The sequence below is a fragment of the Amphimedon queenslandica genome, unplaced genomic scaffold (assembly GCF_000090795.2).
Source record: "Amphimedon queenslandica unplaced genomic scaffold, v1.1 AMPQUscaffold_13007, whole genome shotgun sequence".
NCBI classification, from domain to species: domain Eukaryota; kingdom Metazoa; phylum Porifera; class Demospongiae; order Haplosclerida; family Niphatidae; genus Amphimedon; species Amphimedon queenslandica.
The window spans coordinates 24,743-47,912 of NW_003546757.1; the positions used below are offsets into that span (position 1 = coordinate 24,743).

The 23,170-nt window shown below is 37.5% G+C and overlaps 7 protein-coding genes across 8 annotated transcripts in view; 2 read left to right on the forward strand and 5 right to left on the reverse strand.

Moving 5' to 3' along the window:
- LOC109585805 (coiled-coil domain-containing protein 136-like) overlaps nucleotides 1-6,363 on the reverse strand; it is a 7,310-nt gene extending 947 nt beyond the window's left edge. The window contains exons 1-26 of the mRNA XM_020001941.1: nucleotides 6,262-6,363; nucleotides 6,081-6,215; nucleotides 5,845-6,027; nucleotides 5,671-5,793; nucleotides 5,570-5,623; nucleotides 5,392-5,517; nucleotides 5,071-5,346; nucleotides 4,873-5,022; nucleotides 4,743-4,816; nucleotides 4,519-4,687; nucleotides 4,286-4,400; nucleotides 3,732-3,941; nucleotides 3,409-3,606; nucleotides 2,776-3,357; nucleotides 2,551-2,728; nucleotides 2,252-2,501; nucleotides 2,066-2,194; nucleotides 1,876-2,016; nucleotides 1,647-1,819; nucleotides 1,424-1,601; nucleotides 1,193-1,368; nucleotides 997-1,124; nucleotides 605-947; nucleotides 316-415; nucleotides 124-261; nucleotides 5-12 (exon numbers count right to left, since the gene is read on the reverse strand). Of these exons, the coding sequence (XP_019857500.1) occupies nucleotides 5-12; nucleotides 124-261; nucleotides 316-415; nucleotides 605-947; nucleotides 997-1,124; nucleotides 1,193-1,368; nucleotides 1,424-1,601; nucleotides 1,647-1,819; nucleotides 1,876-2,016; nucleotides 2,066-2,194; nucleotides 2,252-2,501; nucleotides 2,551-2,728; nucleotides 2,776-3,357; nucleotides 3,409-3,606; nucleotides 3,732-3,941; nucleotides 4,286-4,400; nucleotides 4,519-4,687; nucleotides 4,743-4,816; nucleotides 4,873-5,022; nucleotides 5,071-5,346; nucleotides 5,392-5,517; nucleotides 5,570-5,623; nucleotides 5,671-5,793; nucleotides 5,845-6,027; nucleotides 6,081-6,215; nucleotides 6,262-6,336 (4,412 nt within the window). The 5' untranslated portion in view covers nucleotides 6,337-6,363. The remainder of the gene's footprint in view (nucleotides 1-4; nucleotides 13-123; nucleotides 262-315; nucleotides 416-604; nucleotides 948-996; nucleotides 1,125-1,192; nucleotides 1,369-1,423; nucleotides 1,602-1,646; nucleotides 1,820-1,875; nucleotides 2,017-2,065; nucleotides 2,195-2,251; nucleotides 2,502-2,550; nucleotides 2,729-2,775; nucleotides 3,358-3,408; nucleotides 3,607-3,731; nucleotides 3,942-4,285; nucleotides 4,401-4,518; nucleotides 4,688-4,742; nucleotides 4,817-4,872; nucleotides 5,023-5,070; nucleotides 5,347-5,391; nucleotides 5,518-5,569; nucleotides 5,624-5,670; nucleotides 5,794-5,844; nucleotides 6,028-6,080; nucleotides 6,216-6,261) is intronic.
- A 106-nt stretch (nucleotides 6,364-6,469) lies between these two features.
- LOC105314301 (counting factor 60-like) lies at nucleotides 6,470-8,243 on the forward strand. The gene is made up of 8 exons (XM_011408395.2): nucleotides 6,470-6,655; nucleotides 6,712-6,857; nucleotides 6,908-7,078; nucleotides 7,148-7,301; nucleotides 7,376-7,497; nucleotides 7,604-7,803; nucleotides 7,859-7,928; nucleotides 7,976-8,243. The coding sequence occupies exons 1-8, from the start codon at nucleotides 6,492-6,494 to the stop codon at nucleotides 8,215-8,217; spliced, it is 1,269 nt and encodes a 422-aa protein (XP_011406697.1). The 5' UTR covers nucleotides 6,470-6,491; the 3' UTR covers nucleotides 8,218-8,243.
- LOC100640337 (cytochrome P450 26B1-like) lies at nucleotides 8,240-13,137 on the reverse strand. The gene is made up of 11 exons (XM_020001944.1): nucleotides 12,857-13,137; nucleotides 12,739-12,816; nucleotides 12,580-12,664; nucleotides 12,488-12,523; nucleotides 12,151-12,361; nucleotides 11,886-11,935; nucleotides 11,686-11,827; nucleotides 11,529-11,636; nucleotides 11,344-11,471; nucleotides 11,032-11,119; nucleotides 8,240-8,496 (listed from the first exon to the last, which is right to left on the reverse strand). The coding sequence occupies exons 1-11, from the start codon at nucleotides 13,068-13,070 to the stop codon at nucleotides 8,338-8,340; spliced, it is 1,299 nt and encodes a 432-aa protein (XP_019857503.1). The 5' UTR covers nucleotides 13,071-13,137; the 3' UTR covers nucleotides 8,240-8,337.
- Nucleotides 13,138-13,207: 70 nt separating this feature from the next.
- On the reverse strand, nucleotides 13,208-15,140 carry LOC100639704 (putative hexokinase HKDC1). Its single transcript, XM_003389665.3, has 8 exons — nucleotides 15,051-15,140; nucleotides 14,816-15,008; nucleotides 14,395-14,723; nucleotides 14,239-14,344; nucleotides 13,909-14,101; nucleotides 13,695-13,853; nucleotides 13,431-13,649; nucleotides 13,208-13,380 (listed from the first exon to the last, which is right to left on the reverse strand). The coding sequence occupies exons 1-8, from the start codon at nucleotides 15,063-15,065 to the stop codon at nucleotides 13,269-13,271; spliced, it is 1,326 nt and encodes a 441-aa protein (XP_003389713.1). The 5' UTR covers nucleotides 15,066-15,140; the 3' UTR covers nucleotides 13,208-13,268.
- LOC100640463 (next to BRCA1 gene 1 protein-like) lies at nucleotides 15,131-19,165 on the reverse strand. The gene is made up of 11 exons (XM_011408397.2): nucleotides 18,957-19,165; nucleotides 18,812-18,893; nucleotides 18,285-18,367; nucleotides 17,961-18,188; nucleotides 17,581-17,738; nucleotides 17,282-17,479; nucleotides 16,812-17,234; nucleotides 16,562-16,760; nucleotides 16,368-16,500; nucleotides 16,106-16,303; nucleotides 15,131-16,036 (listed from the first exon to the last, which is right to left on the reverse strand). Exons 1-11 carry the CDS (start codon nucleotides 19,062-19,064, stop codon nucleotides 15,315-15,317), a joined length of 2,532 nt encoding a protein of 843 aa, XP_011406699.1. The 5' UTR covers nucleotides 19,065-19,165; the 3' UTR covers nucleotides 15,131-15,314.
- Nucleotides 19,166-19,245: 80 nt separating this feature from the next.
- On the forward strand, nucleotides 19,246-21,103 carry LOC100639830 (dnaJ homolog subfamily B member 11-like). Its single transcript, XM_003389666.2, has 11 exons — nucleotides 19,246-19,380; nucleotides 19,430-19,586; nucleotides 19,632-19,726; nucleotides 19,803-19,896; nucleotides 19,969-20,109; nucleotides 20,160-20,200; nucleotides 20,317-20,399; nucleotides 20,446-20,503; nucleotides 20,561-20,672; nucleotides 20,725-20,884; nucleotides 20,939-21,103. Exons 1-11 carry the CDS (start codon nucleotides 19,310-19,312, stop codon nucleotides 20,992-20,994), a joined length of 1,068 nt encoding a protein of 355 aa, XP_003389714.2. The 5' UTR covers nucleotides 19,246-19,309; the 3' UTR covers nucleotides 20,995-21,103.
- A 6-nt stretch (nucleotides 21,104-21,109) lies between these two features.
- Nucleotides 21,110-22,445, reverse strand: LOC109585809 (follistatin-like). 2 transcript variants are annotated; one of them, XM_020001946.1, is made up of 5 exons: nucleotides 22,162-22,445; nucleotides 21,500-21,826; nucleotides 21,380-21,449; nucleotides 21,248-21,300; nucleotides 21,110-21,196 (listed from the first exon to the last, which is right to left on the reverse strand). In XM_020001946.1, exons 1-5 carry the CDS (start codon nucleotides 22,433-22,435, stop codon nucleotides 21,174-21,176), a joined length of 747 nt encoding a protein of 248 aa, XP_019857505.1. In that variant the 5' UTR covers nucleotides 22,436-22,445; the 3' UTR covers nucleotides 21,110-21,173. The 2 variants fall into 2 exon arrangements, with proteins under 2 accessions (XP_019857505.1, XP_019857504.1); XM_020001945.1 differs by having other exon boundaries at nucleotides 21,500-21,829.
- Between the last annotated feature and the right edge of the window lie 725 nt (nucleotides 22,446-23,170).

The following is a 23,170-nucleotide window of genomic DNA, read 5'->3' on the forward strand; positions in this document are numbered from 1 at the left end:
TTGCTGCATTGTCTGTATAGAGAAGAGAAATGATCACTGAAATACAACCACTTTAATTTAGTAGCAGTGTATCATTTTAAAAAATGACCTGCTACTTCAATATAATTCATGTACTAAGTGTACCTGTATCTTTTGACCTTGGCCCTTTGTGTATGCAACCATTTGGAGCATTCTTGATGTCATTTTCTTAGCAAGTCCCACTAGAGGGTTACCTTCTTCTTCAAATTCATCCACAACATCCTGTAGCTGTCTTGTTGCTCCCTAAATAAGAAATATTGAGATAATTTTTCAGTTACTAAACAACTAAATACTGACAATTAATGATCTATTCAATGAAGTATCAAGAGGGAGACTGTATTCCACACTTTGTTTCCAAGGATGAGACAACTTTGGAGAATTACCAGTACTGTCATAGCTACAGCAATGAAACAAAACTTGTAAAATATTATTATAATTATGCTTCAAACACAGCATAAGAACATGTATTATGTGCATATGCCAGATTTTTGAGCAACTTAAAATCTACTGACAAGAATCTTAACACTATTCCCAAATCCTGTGAGAACCTTTCATGCATGAGGTGGATCTATATTGCATATTTTACTTGATATGTGAGTCATCTAGTACAAAGGGAGGTGGAGGTGGAGGGTAGTTTGGAGGCTCCAGTAAGTCATCAGTTGAGTAGTACTGCTGCTGGCCATGTCTCTCTCTTCTATCACTACCATCACCTCTTCCTCTTGATCTTGATGTCTTCTGCGCTGATGGCGTCGTCCGTGTTGTTTCATAACCTTGCAAGAGATCCCTGAACAAACTCAGAGCTAGGCTGACATCAATCTCAGACTCATTCTCATCAATGAAGACAATCCCATAATGAAAGCTCTGAGCTTTTGCTGTCCATTGTCTTCTCAAGTGACTGAAATGATCCAGCTTCATTGAGCTATGATCATCTACACATACATTAAAATGGAAATGAATCAAGTATATATACAGTTATACCTGATAGTGATCGTGCTGCTCCTATTGCGTGTGGTAATACTCTTACTAAAAATCCCATGTTCCTTTTACACTTCATTACTAGTGGATCGCTGCTCTTTGTTTTCTTCATTACACAATCAAGTTCAGAACTAAAAGACAATTTATTAGTCAGTATATCATCATCATCATCATCATTATTGTTATTATTTTTTCTTACTTGACTTTGTCCAACTGGCCAGTAGCAAATTCTTTCTTTTCCTTAAATTGTTCAAGTAAGTGTTCCTTAGCCATTCCATCAGTTCTTGATGCTTGCAACGAGACACTAACCAAACGATCAAGTGGTCCAGCTACATTAGCTGTCAGGTCATCAATATAAGCAGTTAGTAAGTGCATCTAACAATGAATGCAAGAATAATAATGACAGAATTAGTTGATGGGTAAGTCTCACTTTGGCTGCCCAATCTCTTTTTAGTATTTCAGCTTTCTCCACTGCAAGTTGATGTCTTTCTTCATCTACTTCCTTTAAGCTAGCTATTTCATGTGCATATTGTATCAGTTCTGATGACAACTCTTGTATCTCTTGGGCTGTATCAAGCACTGACTTAACAAGACTCTCATCATCACACCTATAATTACAACTATTTAATTATTTAATTAATATCTTTATTTACCCTTCAACTGCATCTTTGGCCACAGTTAGCATTGAGTCTGCTAGTCTTTTAATTGATTCTGCTTGCTCCTTGAGTAGCTCTGCATCATTTGATTTGGCTGCAAGGAGTAAAGCATCAGCTGGCCCACTCATACCAAAAGTTATATCATCAACATTCTTCATTAGTGCACTAGCCTGATAAGTGGAGATAGAAATATAATATTTATTATAATTTATTATTAAAAGCTTACAGCAGTAGCCCATTGGTGTGACAAGAGGTATAGCTTCTCATCTTCTGGTTCATCTTCAGCTACTTGACCTGCAGCGCTTATAAATTGTGGTGTCACTGACTCAATGCCCTTCACATGTTCTTGAACAGATTCTATTTGTTTCTATAATAATGCAATAGTAACATTCAAGGGGTCTTGGCACTATATTTACCTGTACAGCGGGGTCCTGTGCACTGTCTAAATTGGTAGTACTGCCAATGGAGTCCTCAACTAGTGCAGCTTTGATGGTTGTTGAGGCAACCCCAACCATTCTTTGTGTCTGTGACCCAATATGAGAAATCTACAGAAAAATATTTAAATGGTTATGCATCACTTTCATGCACTAGCTATCTCATACTTCTTTGTTTAATCCTCTTCTATTCTTAGCAGAAGTCACCAATCTTCTAGCAGACTTTGACCAGGGCATGTTAGCTGCTTGTGAAGCCTCCAGTAGTTTATTTAAATGTCCAGTCCACTCTTGCCCCAGCTCTTGTAAGCTCTCTCCTTCTTCTTCCTCCTCTTCTTCTTCCATATTTAATACTTCTTCTGCTTTTTTAATGATTCGAGGAGTCAGATAAGTTATATTAGCTGATTCTTTGTTCAGCACTCTATACAAGTATGAAAAGGATGAGTTTTAAATAATTTATATATATTTACCGTGCAACTTCTTGGCTTCTTGAATTGCTTGCAGCTGTTTCTGCTAGTTTGCTCAGTTCCTGTGCTTTCATTGCAAACTCTGCTGCTTTCTCTTGAAGTTGTTTTTGATTTCCTTCAGTTGCTGCTTGAACCATATCCTCCAGTGGCTTTGTATAAATATGGCAAAGCTCTGTATTCTCTAATAGTTACATGCTAGTAAAAATAAGACTAATATATACATGATACCTTCAATGAATGGAGTTTGACTCTCCTGCCATCCAAAAGAAGAAGCCAAATGAGATAGATTGTATCTATCTCCAGCTCCTCCAAGTGAGTGTGGATAAGTAATAGGTGGCTGGGTCGGTACATGAGGAGTGCTAGTTGTCCATTTCTTGGTTATCATTTCATCATCATGTATTGAAGGATCAGTTGGACCAAACAGTGAAGAAGGAGGCTCAGTGGATGATGGAGAACTGATCCATTCATCTGATGGAGAGAGTGGCTGAACAGGGAAGTGCTCTGTTACCTCTTCAGATGATTGAAGGAGGGAGGGAGAGAGTGAGAGAGTTGTTTGAGCCTCTTTTCTCTCTCCTCCTGTAGCTACTAATGGTGAAGGCCGAAACTGATATTGAGGTATCAGTCCACTGCTAACTGAAGTGGTGCTATTCTCGTGGGACAGAGAAGGTTCCAGTGTGTCAGGTAGTAGCTCTTGTATGGCATGCATTGATTCCAGTACATGTTGGAGTGCTTGTATCAGATTATGAGTGTCTTGTTCTGTAACATTGCCAGTAGCTATGATTTGAGCGCAATCCACCATCTCTTTAACAGCTGCAAACATTACAATATATTTATTAAAACATTATATAAACATGTGTGTACCTAATTCAAGATTTGTGATAGCTCCTCTTATGCTTTTCTTCAATTGCTGGTCGGGTATCGATTTTGTTCTATTTTTAGAAACGTCAGAGAATCTTCTTGCCTTTGCTGCTATTTCGTGGACAATGACTGCAACTTCATGCCATTTCCTCTTCTCCATGGCTGTCCTACATTTTTCCATATCACCGACAATGGTGGCCTCTGAAATAAAGAAAGCAATACATTACAGAATGCAGTCATGGTTAGAGAGCAAATCAATTTTTAAAAGTAAAATTTTAAAATTTAGCTCAACTAAGCTTTTATTTTGAGAGAGAGGTGTAGCTTACCAGTAGCAGCAGTGAAGTCAGTTACATTAATAATTTCATCAATGGCTGCAGTAAGTTCCTTCACCTTTTTCTGCCATTCATTTCTTAATTCGTTGAGACGTCGATCTGCTTCTCTGTCGTGTGGATTATTTCTGACTTTAACGGCGGCAGATGTAACCTTCTTTGTCAAATCATCAAGCTGACTGGTGAGTCGTTTTATCCTTTTTGATCCTATGGATGTACAACAATAACTGTTATGATAGTGAGTCATAGTGAATCATTGACCAGAGTGTGCAACCCACAATTGCCTGAACAATAATATTGCCTTTATAAGCTCAAGTGTAAGGACTGTCAAATCAGATCCTTCACTAGTTGGTTCAACGTGGATATGATGAATGGGTTAGGCACCAGTGCATTGGTGACAATTGCAACCTCATCCTACACCTTGTTACACTACAGCATTAACCCACTGATCCACTAATTCATACCCAATTAAAGGATACTTTTAATTAGAAAAGTATTCAAAGTAGCAAGGTTCATTATGTCTATATTATAGGCCTCATTGCTCTGCTTACTTCTTCTACTCAGTGTCCCTTGTGCTGCATTGATGGCTACTTCACTTAGTCTCCTTGAATGTTGTCGGAATACTTCAACTTTCTTACTCAAACCTTCAGTGGATTCACTCGACATCTAGTAAGAATAATTATTAGAAACACAATGAAACAGTTAAAAACTAATGCTCCTATTATAATAACTGCTGTTACAAAACTAATAATAATAATAATAATAACTGCTGTTTTGTTCTTACTTCTTCAACTGGTGACGATGATGTCACTGCTCCTTTCACAAGATCATCAATTGGAACCGAAGGAGCTACGTATGCATCAGCAACTTGATCAGCTACTGAATTAGCAACCAGCTTATCTAACTCCTCCAACTTTGTGCACAACTTTTCTACAGTATCATCAAACTGTGCCCTATAGATTGTTATACATTATTTCTGTCCTCAGTTATAAAGATTATAGCTCTTACTCAGCCTCTGAAGAGCTTGGATTATTTTGCAAAACTGCGTATTGTTCACTGAGCTCTTTACTAATTTCTTTGACCTAAAGTTTCAATTAAAAGCACTTTCTAACAATGCACATCATGTGCCTATACTCACTTCATTGCAGAGTTTCTCGATGAGTTCTTTAAATTGAGGTCTACTCTCACGAGCTACAATCATTGAATTATTAACAATAGTCTCAAGATTTCTGTCCAGTTCAGAGCTAATGATCTCCCTCCTTTCCTTCAGGGACAGCCTACGCTGCAGCTATTGACAAAAAATAATTTTTGCTAAATAAATAGAAAGCGTTCTTACTTGTTGGACTTGAGTGGCTATTGTTTCTTCAGCCTCATCTTCTTCTTGATCAGTGTCTAGAATGTTATCAGAAGAATCAGAAATATTATAAATCTCATCGTCTTCTTCTTCATTGTCCTTGTTCTCCTCTTCTTCCTCTTCTTCCTCCTCCTCCTCCTCCTCTTCTACCTCCTCTTCCTCCTCCTCCTCTTCCTCCTCTTCTTCTAGAGTTCCATTCACAGCATCCACAATTCCTTTAATTGCTTTTTCAATGGCTTTTGCATGACGGTTCTTTTCCTGATATAAATTAGATGACAAAAAATATTACAAATAGTGACTAACTTTCTTGTTATGTGATTCACGATTTTTAATAAAATTCTGCATTGAATGAGAGAGCGGAGGCAAATGCTTGCGTATTGTTTGAAGGCATGAAAATATCTTTTTCTTTCTTTGAATACTGATGAGGTCCTAAAATGTATTTAAATAATACAAAAGCTTAAATTAAAATTTTTCATGATACCTGATATCTTTGAGTGCTGACTTCAATCAGCTTCATCATTACTTTAGAAAATCCCTGAAATAAACTAATAATTACAACAATCATTGCATTTTAAAACTGACATCGTAGCAAACGACTAAACCTCTCATAGACTGTGCAGTTTGGACTGTCTTCAGTAAGTCATTAGTCCATTTTGCAATACGTATAATCTTTTCTACTTGACTTTCATCCCAAAGCAAGAGAAGCTATTAATCAAATAATGATTTACTTATCATTTTCTTCCCTTGTTACAATACCTTTACTGTTCCTTCAAGTATCTCACATGCAGAATCTTGTAAATTTTTACAGCTTGCATCAGGAGGTTCTAAACTGCTCCCATCTCTCATTTTATCTGCCACCTTTAGGAGGGATTTGGCTCCTTCAAAACTTTGCTTGTATGCAGTGTCAAGACTCTGCTTGTAGTCTGGTTGCTCCAATACCTTACAATAAAGTGAGTGACACTATTTATGCAACAGATGCTTTATATGCCTACCTCTTTCCCTAACTGATCGGTAGCTGCCTGTTCAAGTTTTTCAACAGCTTCAAAGACAGACTGAGCTTGACTGATAATATTTACAGGAGCACGAGTAGACTGATATTCCATTGCTGCACGTTGAAGCTCATACACCTAGTATTAATAATAACATCAATGAATGCTTCCTCTTTGATAATACCTTCTGTGCAATGGGTCTAAGGGCATCTTCTATTGAGTGAGTCCGGATTGATGAGAGCAAACTACTGGAAGACATTGTTTGTGTTTTTCTTTGAATTTACAAGGCGTGTCCTTATCCTTATGCATATGAATCACCTCGAGCGCTTCATGCATGTACCTTGAGCTCGCCCACGCATTAATTAGCACCTTGAGCTCGCCCACGCAGTAGTAAATACCTAACCACACTCCATCATGGTGGTTGGGTTTCTCTTCCTATTTTTCTTCTTTTCCTCTCCCATCTTAACCCATAGTTCTCCATCATTATTCGACTATCAGTGTGGACTCACTACAGCTGGCTGGAGCATACCTCCCCCGCCAGAAGACGTCAATTTAAAACAAGTGATAGCTGTTATACGGTACAAATAGCTTCCATTTTAAATGCTACTACTCAACACACACTCTCTCTTTACAGTCATGGTGACCGTACAGCTTGGAACGGCTCCAGCTGCTGGCCTGGTGATGATTACATTTGGTCTTGCGACCTCGTCCATGGACAAATGCCAGTTGATACGAAAGTGGAGAAAGAGAGAGGGACTGCTGGAAGAATATTTGAAAAGAGTAAGCCCCTTTAATAATGTATGAGTATTATTATTATTTTTATTTATTAGTTTTTTTGCCAACTAATGAAGAAATGCATGGTAATTGTTCAGTAGCTCAACTAACAACAATCGGATACAAGCAGCACTTAGCAAATGGCGGTTCTCTTAATTCTGCATATGTTAAAAACGGATTTCTAACCCCATCACTTGATCCTAGCCAAGTTTTTATTCGAAGCGACGGTGAGAAAAAAATTTGCATTCGTTTTATGTTGCAGTAAAGTTTTATTATAATTATTTAAAAATTTATAGACATACCTCGAACAATCTTGTCAGCTCAGAGCCTCATGGATGGGATGTTCCCCCAGGATGGAAAATGTGAGGACAATGGAGACGATGGATGCACTCAGTTCGTTCCATTGTACACTCGTGATACTATGTACGACAATATGGAAGCCAATGCAGAGTATGTTAGCAATCATTGATTAGTTCAGATTTGAGATTTCTTTATTATTAAGTACATATATTTATATTTTGTAGTTTGTGTCCTAAAGTTACTGAGTATCAAACCCAGTTTTACGAAAGCACTACCTGGTTGAATCATTTAAAAACGACGATCGAGGTTGTTAATAATATTAGTAACACCATTGGATTTAACATCAGTAAGTTTAATAATAATAATAATAATAATTATTATTATTATTATTATTTATAATGCAACTGTGCTTTGTATTGTAATATTTCCCTTTCTTTTTTATTTCATTTCAGGCGATAATTTTGAACACTTCTGTGACTGCCTCATCACTCATTACTGCCACAACGCCTCCTGGCCAGACAAGCTAACGGAGGACCTTGCTCTCTCAGGATTAGATGAGATGGTCTGGATGAGCTACAACTCCTTGAAATACCCGTCAGTTCAAGAGAACGCTAGAGCCGGGATTGGGTTTTTACTCAAGGACATCTGGAAGGTATCAATGCTTATTTTTGTGACTTTCTTGCTAATTTTTGTGGGTCACCTACTAGAATTTTAATCGGTCTGTCAACGGAGAAGATTATGAGAAGTTTAGTCTGTACTCTGGGCATGACACTACGCGTAAGATTTACTAGAATATACTGAAATATACTAAAATATATTTATAGTGATACAGTTATTGGTTGCTCTGGGTATTGATGAAGGAATATGGCCTCCCTATTCTTCAATGATGTTGTTTGAATTATACTCAACCAGCACTGCTCCAGCTGCAGTGAGGGTATTGTATAACGGCAAAATTAAAACACTCCCTTTTTGCAACGGGCAGGAGCTTTGCAGTTATGAGACGTTTTCGAATTATTTAAGCACCGTTACACCTCCTGATGACTATCAAAAATTTTGTCAGGTTTAATAACTATTAATAACCAATAATATAACCTGTGAACACAATGAATGATATGCTTCATTTTCTAACATTAAAAATAAAAATGATAATAATAATGATTAAAAATGCAATGATTAATTATTAATCTTAAGTCTTGTTTGTGTTATTAATTGAAGTGGGTGGAGTCAATGAACTGAAGGTCACCATGACATCATCAGTAGGTCTGCAAACTGGGAGGAGCTTATACTTTTTAATTTCACTAGTGACGCTCCAATTTAATGAGCTTAAAAACTGTGATAGCCACTCCTAATGATGATAATTAATTAAATGCATTAATTAAGTGTTTTATTTTAAGGAAATGCCAAAATTCTGAAAAAATCCCTGTACTATAGCCCATGGATTTTTCTGAAAAATGGGCCAAAAATCACCCCAAATTTTTATTACATTTTCTGATACATATTGATGTCCTTATGCTGCGTAGCAAGTTTGAGCTGATTCCGACTTCAATTTTTCAAGTTATGGCCATTAAAAAAAAAACGCCAAAATTCTGAAAAATACCCAAGGCTATAGCCCATGGTTTTTTCCGAAAAATGGCTCCAAAATCACCCCAAATTTTTATTACATTTTCTGATACATATTGATGTCCTTATGCGGTGTAGCAAGTTTGAGGTGATTCCGACTTCAATTTTTTAAGTTACGGCCATTTAAAAAAAACGCCAAAATTCTGAAAAATACCCAAGGCTATAGCCCATGGTTTTTTCCGAAAAATGGCTCCAAAATCACCCCAAATTTTTATTACATTTTCTGATACATATTGATGTCCTTATGCTGTGTAGCAAGTTTGAGCTGATTCCGACTTCAATTTTTCAAGTTACGGCCATTTTAAGAAAACGTCAAAATTCTGAAAAAATCCCTGTACTATAGCCCATGGTTTTTTCCAAAAAATGGGCCAAAAATCAGCTCAAATTTTTATTACATTTTCTGATACATATTGATGTCCTTATGCTGCGTAGCAAGTTTGAGCTGATTCCGACTTCAATTTTTCAAGTTACTGCCATTAAAAAAAAAACGCCAAAATTCTGAAAAATACCCAAGGCTATAGCCCATGGTTTTTTCCGAAAAATGGCTTCAAAATCACCCCAAGATTTTATTACATTTTCTGATACATATTGATGTCCTTATGCGGTGTAGCAAGTTTGAGGTGATTCCGACTTCAATTTTTCAAGTTACGGCCATTTAAAAAAAACGCCAAAATTCTGAAAAAATTACTGTACTATAGCCCATGGTTTTTTCCAAAAATGGGCCAAAAATCACCCCAAATTTTTGTTACATTTTCTGATACATATTGATGTCCTTATGCTGTGTAGCAAGTTTGAGGTGATTCCGACTTCAATTTTTCAAGTTACGGCCATTTTAAGAAAACGTCAAAATTCTGAAAAATACCCAAGGCTATAGCCCATGGTTTTTTCCGAAAAATGGCTCCAAAATCACCCCAAATTTTTATTACATTTTCTGATACATATTGATGTCCTTATGCTGTGTAGCAAGTTTGAGCTGATTCCGACTTCAATTTTTCAAGTTACGGCCATTTTAAGAAAACGTCAAAATTCTGAAAAAATCCCTGTACTATAGCCCATGGTTTTTTCCGAAAAATGGGCCAAAAATCAGCTCAAATTTTTATTACATTTTCTGATACATATTGATGTCCTTATGCTGCGTAGCAAGTTTGAGCTGATTCCGACTTCAATTTTTCAAGTTATGGCTATTAAAAAAAAACGCCAAAATTCTGAAAAATACCCAAGGCTATAGCCCATGGTTTTTTCCGAAAAATGGCTTCAAAATCACCCCAAATTTTTATTATATTTTCTGATACATATTGATGTCCTTATGCTGTGTAGCAAGTTTGAGGTGATTCCGACTTCAATTTTTCAAGTTACGGCCATTTAAAAAAAAACGCCAAAATTCTGAAAAATACCCAAGGCTATAGCCCATGGTTTTTTCCAAAAAATGGGCCAAAAATCACCCCAAATTTTTATTACATTTTCTGATACATATTGATGTCCTTATGCTGTGTAGCAAGTTTGAGGTGATTCCGACTTCAATTTTTCAAGTTACGGCCATTTAAAAAAAAACGCCAAAATTCTGAAAAATACCCAAGGCTATAGCCCATGGTTTTTTCCAAAAAATGGGCCAAAAATCACCCCAAATTTTTATTACATTTTCTGATACATATTGATGTCCTTATGCTGTGTAGCAAGTTTGAGGTGATTCCGACTTCAATTTTTCAAGTTACGGCCATTTTAAGAAAACGCCAAAATTCTGAAAAATACCCAAGGCTATAGCCTATGGTTTTTTCCAAAAAATGGGTAAAAAATCACTCCAAATTTTTATTAAATTTTCTGATACATATTGATGTCCTTATGCTGTGTAGCAAGTTTGAGGTGATTCCGACTTCAATTTTTCAAGTTACGGCCATTTTAATAAAATGTCAAAATTCTGAAAAATACCCAAGGCTATAGCCCATGGTTTTTTCCAAAAAATGGGTAAAAAATCACCCCAAATTTTTATTACATTTTCTGATACATATTGATGTCCTTATGCTGTGCAGCAAGTTTGAGCTGATTCCGACTTCAATTTTTCAAGTTACAGCCATTTTAAGAAAACGTCAAAATTCTGAAAAATATATACCCAAGGCTATAGCCCATGGTTTTTTTTAAATTGGTACTAAAATCCTTCCAAATTTTTACTACACTTCTGATACAAAGTGATGGTTATTATGCTACTTTGTTCAAAAGGCACAAATCAGCAAAATAATTAGATGGATGAATATATAATCATTACCTTTAATATTGTTTTAACCAATTCTTGTCCAATACAACGCCTTGGCCCACCACCAAATGTCCAAACCAAATCTCTGTCATGTTTGTTTCTAGAAATAAAAAGAGAGAAAATATTATCATTAAATATAATATCAGAATTACACTAATGCCATCATTTTTACTGACAAACCACTCGAATTGAGCCCTAATCACATTTAAAATGCTAATTTTTATATAATTATATTCTTACTACTACCAGAGATTTCCTTTCAATGTTCCCCACTAGTATTAGTTGATCATTACTATTATTATTACTGCTATTACCACTCCTTACTCATTCCTCCATCTTTCTGGTTGGAACTGGTTTGGATCATTGAATACTTTGTTGTCCCTGTTGGCAGAATAGGACATGTAAGCTACAGCATGTCCCTCTGGTATAATGTGACCATAAATAACACATTTCTGAGAAGAGAAAAATAGATATGTTTAACAACAAATTTTTTTAAAATATTTACATACTTCAGTGCATATTCTCCGTCCACCGAAAAATGGCGGCCATAGTCTCTGACATTCTAAAATGACATCTTCCAGGAAAGTCTCATCACTAATACAATCACAGTACCTCTTCTAAACAATTAATCATTAATAATATATTAACGTATAATTATAGACCCACGTTTTCCGGTTTAGATAGCTCAAGAAGTAATGATGTCATTACTGATGCAAGTGCTTTTGGAATGAGTGCAGTGACAAATAAAAGGATATTATTCAAACTGTGTTCAAAGGTATCACATGAGCTCTGTACACCAGCTGCTATCCTATGAGAGGAGAGAAGGAGAAGAAAGAAATGAGGAAGGAGAGCTAATACTGTCTCACTCTGACGGCTGTGTTTGTAGCTTAGTTCTTATTAGATCTAGTAATTTCTCCTAATAAGGAGGAAAAGGAGAAAACATACAATAATACATCTGACCACATCATGTATTCGTAGTAAAGAAATAAAAGTTGTACCCAATTCAAAACTGAAACTGACTAAGTTCCAATAACTATTACATCAATTGATCGTGTGTACAAGAAATGGTGCATGGACTACTAGTACTTGTGTATGACTGCATTGACTATAGTCTAGTACATGTTAGCATACTTTAGCAGCTAGAGCCTTCCCATAACCTGATTTCCACTGGACCCAAGGTAGTTTGATGTTAACAGGTAGAGAGATGATGCCGTGCCAGTGTATAGTCATTAATTCTGTTATTTCTCTCATTTCGTCTTCAGTTAGCAAGGGACTCAGGAATAGCTTCATTGATATTTGTGTAGCAAGAGATTTGAAATGTGTATAAGCACTTGTAGGAGAACTATGAAGATGAAATGATGATAATAACAACAGCGATAAGAAGAATCAAACATGGTTGTGTGAAACTTATATCTCTTACAAACTGTTTGTGTTGTTAGTTTCATAATAAAATTAAGTGCTGGCTCACTTTAAAGGCGTCTCTTTAATGTGGTCTTTAATTAACCTACAGATAAGGAGAGAGGGTGATTCACTCTCTCTCTCTCTCACACACACACTCACTGTTTAACAGTGTCTAGTGATTGTGATAGATTTTGAAGCTCAAAAACGGATTCCAATCCCTCTCTTGCCTGCTCCCACGTCTCACCTGAGACAGCATAATAATAAACACACAATTAACACGACTGCCTCTCATATTAAATAATGCTCACACTCACTTACCATCATGGAATATCAGGTTATCCCCAAATATTTCAAACATGAATTCTTTATATCCAATCGTAAAACACCTCCATTTATCTAAAAGCAGATAAATGTATAGGATCACTTTATTATTTACCATTAAGGAGCTCTTTCACAGATGAGCTACCAGTCAGAAAAATGGTGGGTTTGTTTAACAGTCGCCCAAGAAAGACTTCACCATAGTCTTCCTTCCTTCTCTCCACGTATTGTAATGGCTCACGCCAGAATTCAACGGATTCGTCTCCCAGGAGGCCCAGGGAGACCTTGCTGTTTCCTCTAGCTGGGACTGGAGAGCTGGATCCGGTAGCCATCAATGATTCTAGAGGGAATCTGTGAAAATGAAGATGACAGGAGTGGTTTGTAGGCGGTGTACCAAATTGCGTGGGTAGCTCAGAAACACCCACGCAAAATAAAATTCCAATTGCGTGGGCAGCTCAGTTTCCAAAAGTAAAGTATTATTTATTTTAAATTGAGGGATCAGCTATAATTTTAATTATAAAATTATTTGTTTATTGTTTGGCAACAGCTGCAACGAGAGCAGCTCCTCGACCACTCCCATCTCTTGACTCTTTAATAATGACACCATTACATGGTAGCATCTCGTTAATGGCTGCCCTCATCCTAAAAAAACAAAGAATCAACTTCTTCCATCTCTCCCTCCTTCTTCTTACCTAAATCTAAACTCAGGATGAAGCTTATACAAGGAGCCATCAACAGCAACTGTACACTTCTTCTCTCGGCCCATCTTCCTCACAATGGTAACTATACCAGCAGCTGCTAATCTCGCTGCCCTGGTACTCACGGCCCGACATATTTGAGTCACATACTCACAATCTTGTTCAGTGACAGGATCTAGACCACATTTGTTTTTAAGCACATCCATGCATTCACTGCAGAAAAGAAATAAAATAAATAAATAATTAATTACCTTTTACCCTTTCTCAATGTCAGACAGATAGCTGCTCTTAAATCCTTCAAATTTCTTTAAAACATCGGAAGACTTTCCTCCAAACAGAACTCCGCCATTAATGAGTTTCAGCATTGCGTGACGCACAATCTCTCCAAGGTACTTACCAGAGATCATCTTCTCATATCTGATTAATCATTAATGAGATCACATGACATGTCACATGACAATAAACTTCTTACATTTGACTCCCTCCATTCTCAACTTCAGGCTGACTGTCAAAAGCTTTATCAAACTCTGTAATGACGTCCTTCAGTGATCCTTTATCTCCAAATGCTCCCCACTCTGTGTTTATTATCACTTTATCATGCTGTGACCTGTCACCATTAAACTTTGTGACAGCATCAAGTCTTTCAGTGTAACAAGCGTTAGTTCCTGGAAAGAAAAAATGACTCAAAGAAGAGAAGGAGTATAGATATACACTAGAAGTCAACCATATCTTTTTAAATGGTATAGTAACAGTTCAGTCCATTTTTTAGTTGCATCACGTATAATTATTATTAATAGCTAACCAGTTCCCAGTATGACTCCAACATGACAGTCTTGGTCGCTGTATCCAACAGCCATTTGTGTACCAGTTGTGTCATTAACCAATGCAACTATATCTGTATCAGGAAACTAAATAATAATAATAATGACAATAATAAATTAACTATAATCAGAGCTACCTTCCTGGCATCACTTGCATCACGTAACATTTTAACGACATCATTTCCTTCACAATTGGCAGCTTTGAAGTCTTTCGTCCAGTGAATGAGTGTACCAGCTGTCAAACTGGTTTGATTAACCGGAAAAGAGAATGTGAATCCAAGCGGTAGTTTAGACGTGATCCCATTCTCTTTCTTGAAGTTGTTCAGGGATTCTGCAATGAAGCCAAACAGACGATCTTGATCGGATTTCTTTAACTCTTCGCTGATCGAAAACTTGCTATCAACTTGAGATATATCCCTGTTTTCGCTATCCAATGTTATCTTTAAGACTCTGAAATTGCTCCCGCCTAAAGACCAAAAATAATAAAAATACTTCGTACCACTTCATTCACACTTCAGAGCATAACAAAATTGTGTCCACCCCTCCCTCCATCTTAACCTAAGTCTAGAGCCAAGAAGTCGCCATTTTCTTCCCCACTTGGCAAATTGTGCACATAAGTGATAAGCATCTTCACTTCGCCATCATGCTTCTCTTTGGCTAATCCCGTCTCAAACTGGGCCAGCAAACGGGAGGATATGGCCTCGAGTCCTTCTTTGGTCACTGGCTTAAGGAAAGCATCCACAATATCTCCCTAGGTAACAGAATAAAGCAGCACAAACTGATGAACACTTACCACACTTGATGCCATGTCTACTTCCTAGCTAGCAGGGCTACTGGATTAGGGGAGTGACCATTCATCAAAATTATTTAAAATTGAATTTTATAACAGAGTAAATGCAAAAACAAGACAGTGAAAATTTCAATTAGACTATGGAATAGAATATACACATTTTAAAGTTTGACAAAAACAACAACAACGCAACAAAAACAAGAACAATAATAATATACAGCTTGCATTCCCAGAATAATTATAATAATATATATGATAAGCTCGTTTTTAAGAGAAAGAGCAGCTAATCACGTCATGATAACCCTCTCCGTTTGTCTCCAGTAACTCATTAAGGACCAGCTCTACATCATTTCCATGTTTCTTAAGCAATCGGCTATTAACTGCTCTATTAGCAAAACCCATACTGATCAGCTCTTCCATTGGGGTCGATGGTTTTGGCTCCTCCCATTTCTGCTTGATAAAACGAGAAGTGTCCGGTTCTTGATGTATTAGTTTTGATATATCACCAGAGGCAATGCTGTCCTCATCTTCAGGAGGAGGCGGGGCACTGGGTGTGGTTTTTGGTGATACAGTTGGAATGTGTTGTTCGGCAAGATCAGTCACAGTGTTTATGAGGCCTACGGCATAAGTCAAAGGATTACGTGATCGTGACATCCATACATCAGATAGTTTGATGCGATCAGGAACAAAAGTATCTCCTTCTCTCCTTGGTATTCGCTTAGGTGAAGTCTGTGGGCTCTTCCCTGGTTGAGAGACAATAGGAGGAAAGAGAGGGGGAGGAGGGCTAATGGGAGGTGGAGAGGGAGTGGGAGAGACAGATGATTGTTCTTGCTCTCCTGGCAGCTGGACTGATGGTGGGTCTTCGGTAACTGGGGTCGTTCCATCAGGCGTGAATCCTTCAAGTGGCTTGTCCAGTTTGAAACAGTCTGGGATGACGACAACAAATTCATCGTCTGAGCAATCATCATCTGAACAATCTTCATCATCATCTAAAAGAGAGAGAGAGAGAGAGAGGAGAGAGTTCATCTCTATTACTAATTATTACTATTATTACTTACTTCTGCAGCTTTGATAGGAGAGTACAGGAGGTGAAGGAGGATCAACAAACGAGTAGCTACTCTCTGAGGTATTGTCCCCTTGATGCTGCTGCTGGGTCTCCTCCTCTTCCTCCTCCTCTTCCTCCTCTTCTTCCTCCTCTTCCTCAAAGACAGGATATTTTATTTGTTCAAATGATAAAGTTAGTTCATCAATAGGATCTAATGGGAGAGAGAAAGCACATTAATGATAAAATTATTATTATTATTTATTCTTTATTAGTACCTGGTTTTAATTGACACGAGAGCCATAGCGTGCAACCAAAAGGAGTGGTCTTGTTATGAACAAGACGCCATGAGCTCTTGATGCTTGAACCGTCTTCTGGAGAAATTGCAGGATAATCAACTGAGACATTCTCCTGAAATGAGAGAGAGAGAGAGATTGTGAATATTTTAACCTAATAATCATTCTTATAATACCTGCTGTCCAGGAGCAAGATCAGGCACATCAACCTCTCGTTGTATTGGAAGGAAACCATCTTGATGGACCAGCTGTACATTACGCCAGGTCTTGGTCCCAGTGTTCTGTATGATCCAACTCTTACTAAAAGCTTTACCATACAGGATAACTGATCCATCTGGAATGTTGCCATCAACGACAAACTTTGAATCAAGGCACCTGTCAAATGAGAGAGTTTTTAAATAATTAAAATAATAACATGATACTTACTTTCCATGTCCCTTCTGTATAGAAGAGCTTGATTCAAGTGATTCCATCATAACTGCTCCATTACCAGCTCCCTGAACTTCTCCTTGCTCCTTTCTCCTCTTCTGTCTGGCTGCTTTCAGCTCCCTCAACTGCTTCTTGCTATATCTGATCATGTCTTCCTGTGCATTGATATGAAGAGGCTCTTCCCTTGTCGTCTTCTTCAAGTCTTCCCTCAGCTGCTTCTTAGAGCGCCTGATAAGACTTGGGGCTGGTTTCTTCATTTTAACGGACTCCTCGTCTTGTTTGACAGGCAGTGTGGGCGGAGGACTCATCATTACTGGAGGTACAACTAAAGGATCGTCTCCGATTATAAATAGTTCGTCTTTTGGTTTTTGTTGGTGCTGCCCCACTGGTTGCTTGATGACCACCATTGAAGAGGAGCCCCTGCAATTAGTAACTAATTAATTAAGTAATTAATCATTTTCTCTTACTGTTGCTGAAGTGTCACATCAATTTGAACATATTTGTCTTTGTAAATGTTCTTTTTCAGCAACGGTTTCAGTTTTCCCTTCTTGTTTACGCCAGCACGAGGAGCTGGTTTCCTGATCTTTATAAAAACGTGAGTGTCATCGTGAAAGAACTCGGAAAATGATTCACAGTTTTCACACAAATCAAAATCCAAACAATTACTAGAGAGAGAGAGAAAGAGAGAGGAATTAATATTAAAACAACATAAATGTAAATACATATTATATGTATATGTACATTAAACTTGTATACTATTACTTACCCACACTTATAACGAATTCCAGCAATTTCTTTTTCACAATAGTCACAGACTATTCCTTTGTGAGTCACTTTATCAGGAGAGCATTCTTTCTTCCTTGCACTCTCTTCCTCCTTAGCTCCAGCCTCACCTTTAACTTCAGCTATGATGGCTTGTGTATACTAACAGAGGAGAAGGAAGAGAGATTAAAAGATAATACCTACCGGTAATGTATGTGTGTACATGTACATTGGCTATGCTCATATACCACAAAGTATCCCCCATCAACATTTTGATAAATCTCCCCATACAGTCACATGTACATGATTTTATTTTACACAGAATTACTAAGTCATAAAGTCATCACTAAATGTACATGTACTATGTTGTAAAAGGACTCTTACTTTCTTCATTGCTTCCTTGAACCATTCTGGTTCTTCAATGGCATCCATTGATTGGCTCTTGCCCAATAAAGCTTTAGCTGCATATTCAGCAGCTCTCTTCCTCTTCTCTCCAATACAGGTAGCCAACTGAGAGTAGTGCCTCTTATGAGAGTGACCATGGTGACCGTGACCATGGTGATGATGATCGTGGTGACCATGGTGATGATGATCGTGGTGATGACGTTTCTCCTATACAAAAAAGTTGACAATCAGTGATAGTAATTAACAGGGAGGAGAGAGAAAGGGAGCGAGGGTGACAGAAGGTGTACATGTACATGTACATACTTTAGGTTGTTTCTCAATGTCCTCAATAAGCAAGTGAAGCTGCTTAGTCTTGTTGGCCTGTTCAACAGCAACAGTGAATTCACCTACAGGTGGAGAGAGAAGGGGCTGACTATATGACCTTGTTGTAATGACATATGAATTTAATACACGCCCATATATGGGACTGTTGATCATTGTGAATGTTCCAGTACATCACATTTGTACACATAGAGTACAAGGTCACATGAGAATGACATACTAGTGTCAATATTAATTAAACAATTTAAACTATTAACAAAGATTAGCCGTGTCATGTAATGCACCACCATGATACAACAAAAGTTCAATTTAGTAATGGCAGTTATTATAGTATATGTACAAGTACATACATAAACAATGTACATATGTACACATATTTCACTAATTCTCAATCAAAATATACATTAGATGATACCCATAATATCCCTGTGCATTAATCTTGCACATTATATGAAACGTGATGCTCAAGCTATATCATTATTATGACGATACAAAAATGAAATACTTACCATCAGATTCTAAAGCCACAGCATTCCCTTCTTCATTGATAAAAAGCAGTCTAGCCTTATCAAGGCTTGTTAGCTTATCAATCTGAGAGAGAGAGAGGGGGGAGAGGTAGAAGATACTTGGACATACAGTAACTCTCATTCTTACCAGAGATCTCAAATCTTGAAGAGTTGTCAGTTCCTCCACTGCTAATGGCGTAAGGCTGTGCTTGTTTCTAGTCAGGGTAATAATGACCTCTTGTCTGTCAACGTCCATGATTGGTCGTCTCTTATAGATTTAAGAGAGGTTCATATAGAAGGGCTTTTTATAACGCTGCAAGATTATACAGCGTCGGGAAGAAAGCTGAACAATCTTGAATGTAAACTAAAAATAGTATCAAAACCTAAAAATAAAACAAACACTTGCGTCATGGACCACGCCTAAATCTAGAATGCCACGCCCGTTTTATCATCAAACCACACCCCACACCAACTTCACATGTAAAAGCCTAAAAGGGAAGGATGATGATTTGTTTCAAGTTTTATTTGTTTCTTCTACTGCTAGTGACCCTGTGGGTCTCTATACTAGCCGAGTAAGAGTCAATTTCACTGTTATTTTATTTATAACTACTCTTTTCACAGGAGAGATTTTTATCAAATTTTAGGAGTGAACAGAGATGCTACCTCTAAACAAATAAAGAAAGCCTATCGTACGCTAGCAATGAAATATCACCCGGACAAGAATAAAGACGACCCCGATGCCCAGACAAAGTTCCACGACATCAACGAGGCCTATGAGGTAATTAGGGGGTGTGGCCAGTCACGTGACTATATCATGTGATAGGTACTTAGTGACGAGGAAAAGAGAGACATTTATAATAAGCGGGGAGAAGAAGGACTGAAGAATCATGGACAACATGGCGGCGGGGGAGTTTTTGAGTATGTACATGTACATGTACACATACTCACTATTTTTGTATTTTGTATATTTACTCATTCTCTCTCTCTCTTGTAGTAATTTCTTTGGAGGATTTGGCTTCCATTTTGGACAAGCTGACAGCGGACATCATGAAATACCACGAGGAGGTTCCATCACAATGGATCTTGAAGTAAAGAGAGAGGGAAGGAGAAAGAGGGTTCGGGATCTGGGTGGAGTTTATCACTACATATATACCCATTAGGTCTCACTTGAAAATCTTTACAACGGTCAGACGTTAAGAGTAGCTAGATACAAGCCAGTACCTAAAGCAGCTAAAGGTACTAGGAAGTGTAACTGTCGTATGGAGACAAAAACCATACCGATGGGCCCCGGAAGGTTTCAGGTGAGGGACGTCATTGAAACTGTTTTCATTATGCAAATTTAATGTCACAGATGGTACAACAACAAGTGTGTGATGATTGTCCGAATGTAAAGTAAGTTTCAGTTTTAATTTATAATAATAATTATGATGAAAAAACAATATCATTGTTAATGTGGTATGGACTAGTATGTTGCATAGTTGATTTTTAATAATTTTTCCTGATCACAGGTTTGTCAACGAAGAGAAGATCCTTGAAGTAGAAGTGGAACCAGGAATGAGTCATGAGAGCCAGTATCCGTTCATATCTGAAGGTACAGACATTGTGTCACATGATAATCACCTGATTTATTGTTCCAGGTGAGCCACACATTGACGGAGAACCAGGAGATCTTATTTTTGTAATAAAGCAAGAAAGGTTTGTCAAATTTGACTGGCCAGTGACCCTGTGTCATCTTTATATCTGTTGAAATAGACACCATATGTTTGAAAGGCGTGGCGATGATTTATACATGAATATAACCATTTCATTGAGAGATGCACTGACTGGCTTTAATATGGAGATTACTCATTTGGACGGACACAAAGTAAAAGATAAAAGAAGTAGGGGTCAGTCTTAATTATTATTTAAATTAATAGGTCGAGATATCTCGTGACAAGGTAACATGGCCTGGTGCCATTATCAAGAAGAAAGGAGAGGGTATGCCAAACTATGACAACAACGTCAAGAAAGGTGACCTTTACATTACGTTTGACGTTGAGTTCCCTCGAGGTGTCATTTCTGATCAAGACAAAGAAGGTAGGATTGTGATGTCATAAATTGTCATAATGTGTCGTAATGATGTTTTTGTAGACATCATACGAGTTCTTAATCAAGAACCTAATCAGAAACCGTACAATGGACTCTAGCGAATATTAATTTACTATTATTTATTACAATTCTTATTATTAGTATTATAACTATCACATCCTTTCGCCTTCGGGCATTTTTTGACTTAATAATATTTTGTATAATAAACAAAAAAAGAGAAATGATTAAAATAGATACACAATTTTACACATACACAAGTAGTGAATATAAGGTATAGTTATAATAGATCAGGAGGATTATCTGTGTAAAGATTAAAGAAGTATTGTTGGATGAAGTTATAAGATCACTTACCTCCACAGCCAGGTACAGGTGTAGCTAGTACAGCACCATTTCTAACACAATTCCTATCAGGAATGAAATATTCATCCTCACTCTTCCAAGATCATTTCTAAATCCCTTCTCTCCCTCTCTCTCTCCTCTTACAATATGATGCACGGGTCTTGATTATCAATACTCTCTCCAATAAGATATATCTTGTCCCTATACATACATTCTATAAAAAAACATCAATATTCCCTTTCACAGTGACATAATGTCACTAACTATCAGGCTTATGTGTAACGGTTACAATAATTCTTTTATAAGCTCCTCCATCAATGATGGACTGATCATCAGCAAAAGAGGTACAATTTCCATTATGTCTGATACCAATGACACTACCTCTCTTGCATTCTTCCTTCCACAGGCAGTTTTTACTAGAATAAGTGATTCCATCATTACCACACACAGTCTCATTGCTCCTTGTGGCATTGCCTGTTGCTGTGCAGTTATAAAAAGGACATTTGCAGCTCAGTTCTCTGCCACCTGTGACTTTATTGTGTGTCTCTGTACAGTACTGACGGTAACCACAGGAATGAGCAGAACATGAATCTACTAGAAGGATGTAAAAGATTAAGGTGCAGTGATTTTCCCTTGCCACACCCTGCAAACAGAACAATGCAGGGCTTCACCCAATAAAAATAATTGTACTTTCTGTGTTATAGTGTTGTTCAATAATCATGAGAGCATGGCTCTATATGGTCTATGAATTTTACCAAAAATGGGTGTAAAAAGAATCCAATTTCTAATATCCTTATGCTATGTGAAAGGTTTGAACTGATTCTGATGATTCAGAACCAATGGTAGTTTTTCATTAAAAATTACAGAAAGGTACATTGCAATATTCTTGTTACGTTCAATTGAACCAAACGTACGTAACCCGTTACCTGTCTCACAGAATCCCATTCTCTCCTCATTAAACACCCTCCCCAGTCTATAGACACACTTTAAACCGGGTTTACACGAGCCCCAGTAGTTAATGGTACCACCACAAGGATCTGTCTCATTCCTGGCACAATAAGGGCAGCAGCCACACTGGTCCGTGTACACGTGTCTACAATAGACTGGAATACAGGAATCAGGGAGGCATGGAGGACAATCAATTGAGACAGAAAAGACAAGAGCAGATAGATAGAGAAGAAGAATGGGAACATACATCATTGCAGCACGTGGGTGTGGCTCATTATTTTTAATTAAAAGATCTAATAATTATTTCTAATGAATACTATTATTATTAATGAAAGAAAAGAGAGATTAATTATAGATAAGAACAAAAAGATTCAAAGGGGATAAAGGATTGGATTAACATTACTAGAGAAAAATAAATAAAAAAGATCAGAAACCGGTAGAACTGAGTTCAGTGAGAGCAGAATGAGGAACGGTGAGAGAACCAGCTACAATTAGACACTCCTTACTAACAGCACATGACATTACACTAATCACTAGCTCAGATTTATCTGGACGAAAGGACTCAGACAAATAAGGAGACACAGAATAGGAGGAAGAGGGAGGAGAAATAGAATGGGACTGGGTTTCACTCTCTGGTGAGACTAGGTCGACTTTGTTGGGATTTTCTTTCGATTCTTCTTCAACTTTTAAACTAGTCCCACTAGGCTCCTTGGTGAGAGACAGGGTCTCATTAAGGGGACAAAGGTTAACACCCTGGGCATATTTCTCCTTCCATTTGTTCTCTCTCAGTGGAAGAGAAGCGGCTATGCTGTGACGGCGTGCTAGTTTGCTCTTGGATTGCGTTAATTCACGAGCCTGAGATAAAAGAGTTTTAAATTTCTCGAGGTCGCTGTTGTCAAGTTCCTCGTTGCTTTCAGCACGAGTCATCAGATCATCGAGATCTTCATGAATTGATCTTGGTCTGGGGCGTCTCTGCGTTTCCATATA